The sequence below is a fragment of the Musa acuminata genome, chromosome BXJ1-1, assembly GCF_036884655.1.
Source record: "Musa acuminata AAA Group cultivar baxijiao chromosome BXJ1-1, Cavendish_Baxijiao_AAA, whole genome shotgun sequence".
NCBI lineage: Eukaryota > Viridiplantae > Streptophyta > Magnoliopsida > Zingiberales > Musaceae > Musa > Musa acuminata.
Window position 1 is genome coordinate 34,788,334 of NC_088327.1, and position 7,007 is coordinate 34,795,340.

Sequence of the window (7,007 nt, forward strand, 5' to 3'; positions counted from 1 at the left end):
ATTCTACTATACCTCCCAGTGTGCATCATACCGGTATCACTAAAGGTTTACCAATTGACAACAAACACTATAGAACTTAATGTAGAAGATTTGTAATTAGAAGAAACATAACAAGAAGAATCAAAGTTGATACTATGCAAAGAGAATATGTTGCTTAGGTAGTCACTAATTCGACAAGAGATTTAACAGAAACAATTTGTAATTCAAAAAGGAAAGAGATTGTTTAACAATACCATGCTTACATAACAAATGATACCATCATTCTTGTTATAAATATACTCATATTTCAAACCCCATTAGTTTGAAATGTCACACTAAGACTAAACTAATAGGAAATGTGACCAAATTGGCAAACATAAAACTTAAATGAAATCACACGTTAAAGCTGAAGGGTCACGAGAGATATTTCCTCGTGAACAGAAGATAGTTATGTCAAGAAAAATGATTGAAACTAGGACTCACAAGAAAAGTTAGAACATATAATAGCAAGATAGTTTGACACTTTATACCGAGGAAAAGTGAACAGAAGAAGGACTCACAAGGGTATTTTTGATATTTATGTCAAGAAAAAATGAACCGGATTCAGTTCGTCAGAACTAAAAGGTCACAAAGGTAGTTTGGTATTTTATGTCGAGGAAAAATGATTGAAACAATTCTTTTTTTATTTAGCCAAAAATGATTGAACTGATGGTATAAGGTTATTTTGGTATTTAAACAAATGTGGTGTGAAAAGATAAAAAGGACTCTACGTAAAATAAAAAAAAAGGAAAATCGAGGGGTGTTTTTGGGAATAAAAAATATAGCCTTCCCCAAACCCCAACCCCCCACTCCTGTCGCGCTTGCCGTCTCTGTTATCGATGCTCCGCTCCGCTCCGCCTGTCCCCCTTTCATCAAATCCCAAAAGATATGGTGTTTATTCCTTGACATTGTTTTACGGAGTTGTGCGTGGTCAAAGGGGTCCACTCGCCGCATTGTTGTACATCTTTGTTTCACTTCGGGCCCCTTTTCTGGTTATTTTCTATTTACATTTATTTTTATTTCCACCCTCTAAAAAGATCCCACCCGCAACACAAACAAAAACCCTACTCGCCCGGTATCCCTCTCCGTCCCTCTTCCCCCCAGCAGCCCCCTGCTTCCCGTCCTTCGCTTCAAAGGTACGCCATATGTGTGTTCGCGAGTAGATTTTCAATCGCCTTTTTTCCTGATCTTCTCGGGATTGCTGTTCGTTTTCTTCGTTTTCCTCAAGTTTGAATCTTTCCTGTCTCATCTCATCCCACATGCCGTAGTTATGATCAAAACATGCTCAAAGATGATGTTTTGTTGTTGCTTTACCCGGTTTAGTTGGTCAAGAAAGCTGTTATCTTGGTTGTTGCAGTGATCTCATGGTGGTTCTCGGGGACACGACAGCGACCGGGTTCCTCCGCCTCCAAGCTTCCTCAATTCCTGCGGTAGGCATCCTTGATTTGGGTCTCTGATCCTGTTCCTCCTTCAGTAGGTCTTGCTATGTGTTTGCGAGTGTGTGTTTTAAAGGCTGCCCTTTTGTCTGTTTTAGGGATGGCGAGGGTCTAATGGTGTTCTTTGGCGCATGTATCATCGTCGTATGAAGTGCCATGTGACTCGATGCAGTTTTGATCGTCGGCAGCTCCCTGGATTGGCCACTGGCAGAGGTTTGATGCCAAGGTCACCGCTTTTGTTGAATCCGAGAGCTGTTCGGTCAAAGGGCTTACAGGACCCGGTAGTGGAGGAACCTGATGCATTGGGACTGGCCCCCGAGATCATGCACTTCTACCGTCGCCCTCTGCTTCAGGAAAGTGCTGTGGCGGAGCTGCTGAGGCAGGTTCAAATAAGGGTTTCTGCTGACGTCGTGGACATAGAAACTGAGCAGTGCTTCAACGTTGGTCTGAATGGTATGCTGTCAGGCGAGCAGCTCAGAATACTTAAGTGGCTTCTTCAAGAAACATTTGAGCCTGAGAACTTGCAGGCAGAGAGCTTCCTGGAAAAAGAGGCTTCAAAGAATGTTGGTGCCATGATCGTTGAGGTTGGACCTCGCATGTCCTTTACCACAGCCTGGTCAACGAATGCTGTATCGATCTGCCAGGCTTGCTCTTTGGCAGAAGTGACTCGGATGGAGAGGTCAAGAAGATATCTTCTGCGTGTTAGGACAGGAAGCAAGCCACTGGATGAGAGCCAAATTAATGATTTTGCAGCCATTGTTCATGATAGAATGACAGAGTGTGTTTATTCAAAAAGGCTAGTGACATTCCACTCTAGTGCTGTACCAGAGCCTGTTACGGTAATTCCAGTTATCGAGAGGGGGAGGGAGGCATTGGAAGAAATTAATTTGAAGATGGGACTTGCTTTTGATGAGCAAGATATTCAGTACTACACCCGCCTTTTTAGAGATGACATCAAACGGAATCCAACTACCGTTGAGCTCTTTGACATTGCTCAATCGAACAGTGAGCATAGCAGGCACTGGTTCTTTAATGGGAAACTCATTATAGATGGTGAGCCAATGAGCAAAACATTAATGCAGATTGTGAAGAGCACTTTGAAGGCAAACCCAAAGAATTCTGTTATTGGATTCAAGGACAACTCAAGTGCAATAAAGGGATTTCCAGTAACCCAATTGCGTCCAGCCTCACCTGGCTTGACATCTCCACTATGCAATTTAACGTGTGAGCTTGATGTATTATTTACTGCAGAGACTCATAACTTTCCTTGTGCTGTGGCTCCTTACCCTGGGGCAGAAACAGGTGCTGGAGGCCGCATAAGGGACACACATGCCACAGGAAGGGGATCCTTTGTTGTTGCTTCCACGGCTGGCTATTGTGTTGGCAACCTTCATATTGAAGGGGCCTATGCTCCATGGGAAGATCCATCCTTCACATACCCATCAAATTTGGCTTCTCCTCTGCATATTTTAATTGATGCAAGTGATGGAGCATCTGACTATGGCAACAAGTTCGGAGAGCCTCTTATTCAGGGCTACATGAGGACTTTCGGGATGAGACTTCCAAGCGGTGAGCGGCGTGAATGGCTGAAACCTATTATGTTCAGTGCAGGAATTGGACAGATTGATCATTCACACATATCAAAGGGAGAGCCAGAAGTGGGCATGCTTGTTGTCAAGATTGGAGGTCCAGCTTATCGGATTGGAATGGGAGGTGGCGCGGCCTCAAGCATGGTCAGCGGGCAGAATGATGCAGAGCTAGATTTTAATGCGGTGCAGCGAGGAGATGCTGAGATGGCACAGAAGCTATACCGTGTAGTCCGTGCTTGTGCTGAAATGGGAGACAAAAATCCTATCATTAGCATCCATGATCAGGGAGCTGGGGGAAATTGTAACGTTGTGAAAGAAATTATCTACCCTGAAGGAGCTGAAATTGACATTCGCTCTATAGTAGTCGGTGATCATACCATGTCAGTTTTAGAGATTTGGGGTGCAGAGTACCAAGAACAGGATGCACTGTTAATAAAACCTGAGAGTCGGAGCTTGTTGGAGTCTGTATGTAAGAGGGAAAGGGTCTCCATGGCTGTTATCGGTACCATCAGCGGTAGTGGGCGAATCATGTTGATAGACAGCTCAGCTGTTGAGCATTGCCAGATAAATGGACTCCCTCCCCCACCTCCTGTTGAGAATCTTGAGCTTGAAAAGGTGCTTGGAGACATGCCCCAAAAAAGCTTTGAGTTCAAGCGGGTAACACCTGTGGTTGAGCCGCTTGATATTGCCCCTGGCACTACATTAATGGATTGCCTGAAAAGGATCTTGAAATTACCTTCAGTTTGTTCTAAACGGTTTTTAACAACAAAAGTTGACAGGTGTGTGACTGGACTTGTGGCGCAACAGCAGACTGTGGGTCCCCTCCAACTTCCTCTTTCTGATGTTGCTGTTATCTCTCAGACATACACAGACCTGACTGGTGGTGCTTGTGCAATAGGTGAGCAGCCAATAAAGGGTTTATTAAACCCAAAATCTATGGCAAGGTTGGCTGTTGGGGAAGCATTGACAAATTTAGTCTGGGCGAAGGTTACATCCCTTGGAGATGTGAAGGCTAGCGGTAACTGGATGTATGCTGCCAAGCTAGATGGAGAAGGAGCAGCCATGTATGATGCTGCTGTGGCTCTGTCAGAATCCATGATTCAACTAGGTATAGCCATTGATGGGGGAAAGGATAGTCTTTCTATGGCAGCACATGCTTCCGGTGAGCTTGTTAAGGCTCCCGGTAACCTGGTCATCAGCACATATGTGACTTGCCCTGATATAACACTGACTGTGACTCCTGACTTGAAACTTGGAGATGATGGCGTTCTTCTACACATTGATCTAGCGAAAGGAATTCGTCGCTTAGGTGGTTCTGCACTTGCCCAGGTGTTTGACCAAGTTGGTGATGGGTGCCCTGACCTTGATGATGTTTTATACCTGAAAATTGTGTTTGAGGCTGTTCAGGAGCTACTAAGTGAACGACTAATTTCTGCCGGCCATGACATCAGTGATGGTGGGATTATTGTTTGTATTCTTGAGATGGCATTTGCTGGTAACTGTGGTGTGCAGTTGAACTTGAGTTCCAAGGGCCATAACCTTCTCCAAGAACTGTTTGCAGAAGAGCTAGGTCTCGTTCTTGAGGTCAGCTCGCAGAACATTAACAAAGTTGTGAAAAGGCTTGAAGCAGCTGGAATCTCTGGGGAGATAATTGGAAATGTTACTGCATCACCAACCATAGAGTTGTCTGTTGATGGGATTAACCAACTAAAGGAAGAGACATCCTACCTTAGGGACTTGTGGGAGGAGACAAGTTTTCAGCTGGAGGGTCTTCAAAGGCTGGCTTCTTGTGTCAAATTGGAGAAGGAAGGCTTGAAGAGCAGACACGTACCATTGTGGAGATTATCCTTTACTCCGAGGTTCACTGATGAAAAGCTGATGTCTGCTACCTTAAAACCCAAGGTAGCTGTCATTCGAGAGGAAGGGAGCAATGGTGATAGAGAAATGTCAGCTGCATTCTATGCTGCTGGATTTGAACCTTGGGACATCACCATGTTGGACCTTTTGCATGGACAAATTTCTTTAAATGATTTCAATGGAATTGTATTTGTTGGTGGATTTAGTTATGCTGATGTGCTGGATTCAGCAAAAGGTTGGTCAGCAACAATAAGGTTTAATCAGCCTCTCCTACAACAATTTCAAGATTTCTACAATCGTCCAGACACTTTCAGCCTTGGTGTTTGCAATGGGTGTCAGCTCATGGCTCTTCTTGGATGGGTGCCTGGTGCCAGTGTTGGTGGTTCCCTTGGTAATGGTGGAGATATGTCACAACCTAGGTTCATTCACAATGAATCTGGTCGCTTTGAGTGCCGCTTTACAAGTGTAACGATTGGAGAATCTCCAGCCATAATGTTCAAAGGAATGGAGGGCAGTACATTGGGTGTTTGGGCTGCTCATGGTGAGGGAAGAGCGTACTTCCCTGATGATGGCATTCTAAATAATGTTCTTAAGTCTAGATTGGCCCCTCTACGGTATTGCGATGATGATGGCAGCATAACTGAGATTTATCCTTTCAACCCAAATGGTTCTCCGCTGGGGGTTGCTGCTCTTTGTTCTCCTGATGGAAGGCACCTCGCCATGATGCCACATCCAGAACGATGCTTCATGATGTGGCAATTCCCGTGGTATCCGAAGGAATGGGATGTCGAAAAGAGAGGGCCAAGTCCATGGTTACGCATGTTTCAGAATGCTCGCGAATGGTGTTCTTGAAAGAGGTACATTCACCTTTTGTTTGCCTGAAGTCTTAGATTTTTGCAAACAAATCTGCATTACCAACCACAATCAATATAAAAGCTGACTCTTACTCCTGATCTTTTATCTGCTTTTTGTCCAAATATTTGGTCCTAACTTTTGAAACTTGAGTTTATGCAGAGAAATGGAGTTTCATACTGTCAGTCTTCTGTTTCCTTGGCTATTCTTCACAATATTTAATTATCTGATATGGTACTCGAGAAGTGTCCACCAAAAAGGCATTTCAAGACAATAATGAAGGAACCCATTGATTCCCTGATGAAAATGACTGGGTTACATTGGACTTGTTTTTTTTCGAACTCCATCGGACCTATGCGAAACAAATAATCCAGAATGGCTTTTATTTACTCGTGTTTTGGAACTCCATCTTGTCTGTTTTCTGTTTCATGGATATAAACCACATGAGAACTGGCATCTTTTGGTTACTTATTCCATTTTGCATCTGATTTGTGGAACTAAACAATGAAATTTGAGTAAATAATATGAGGCTTAATCACAAGGATAAATTTAGCTCTCTTTGGATACGTAGAATGGAGGTATCTTCGTTCAGCATTGTTATTGATTTTGAGCGGGGAGATTCTGAGGAAATGTTTTTCTTTGTTGAAACAAGAAAACTATTGACGATGATTAAAATGACTGATATGTCAATTTTTTAATGTGTCCTTGTGGCTGCACACACATTCTAAATATTGTAGATTAAGGACAAATGTCTATTTCTTTTCCTTTTAGTGTTCCAACTCTTCACCTCGGGTGTCATTCATCGGAATGTTTGATGAAAGGTAGTCACTGGTTTAGCCATGGTCATTGTTTGCTTGGCGATGCTTATTATGTTCTAGATGGAGTTGGTCACAAAGTCACTACCAAGTGTATTACTGATATAATAGAAAAGGCAAGTAACATTAACTTTTTATCTTCTATTTTAATCATAATTACAGGTAATTTATAACATTAACCCCCAGTGTGCGTAGTGTGATCTTAAAAATTAAATTTTAATTAGCTAATATAATCCCAACTATTTTTACGCGATATATCTTTTCCATGCCACTTTCAGATTCTTTTCAAGATTGTCAGCATGAGAAAGGGTAGGCGTTTTACAAAACTGAGACAATATGCAGTCTCAACAGACATTTTCTTAATATTAAATTGGATTAATTATATATAACTGTTGGTCTAAACTTATATTTTTATCCAAAAGAAAAAAAAGTAGTTGATA

The 7,007-nt window shown here is 42.7% G+C and overlaps 1 protein-coding gene across 1 annotated transcript; it reads left to right on the forward strand.

Annotated features, from left to right (window-relative positions):
• Positions 1 to 918: 918 nt before the first annotated feature.
• On the forward strand, positions 919 to 6,219 carry LOC104000109 (probable phosphoribosylformylglycinamidine synthase, chloroplastic/mitochondrial). Its single transcript, XM_009422063.3, has 4 exons — positions 919 to 1,154; positions 1,376 to 1,448; positions 1,553 to 5,757; positions 5,915 to 6,219. The coding sequence occupies exons 2-3, from the start codon at positions 1,383 to 1,385 to the stop codon at positions 5,750 to 5,752; spliced, it is 4,266 nt and encodes a 1,421-aa protein (XP_009420338.2). The 5' UTR covers positions 919 to 1,154; positions 1,376 to 1,382; the 3' UTR covers positions 5,753 to 5,757; positions 5,915 to 6,219.
• The last annotated feature ends 788 nt before the right edge of the window (positions 6,220 to 7,007 follow it).

What these genes read in the sequence shown, in the direction of transcription:
- LOC104000109 (XM_009422063.3), top strand. Translation starts at nt 1,383, where the DNA reads ATGGTGGTTCTCGGGGACACGACAGCGACCGGGTTCCTCCGCCTCCAA. An exon ending in AAGCTTCCTCAATTCCTGCG is followed by an intron (nt 1,449 to 1,552) that starts GTAGGCATCCTT and finishes TGTCTGTTTTAG; the next exon opens with GGATGGCGAGGGTCTAATGG.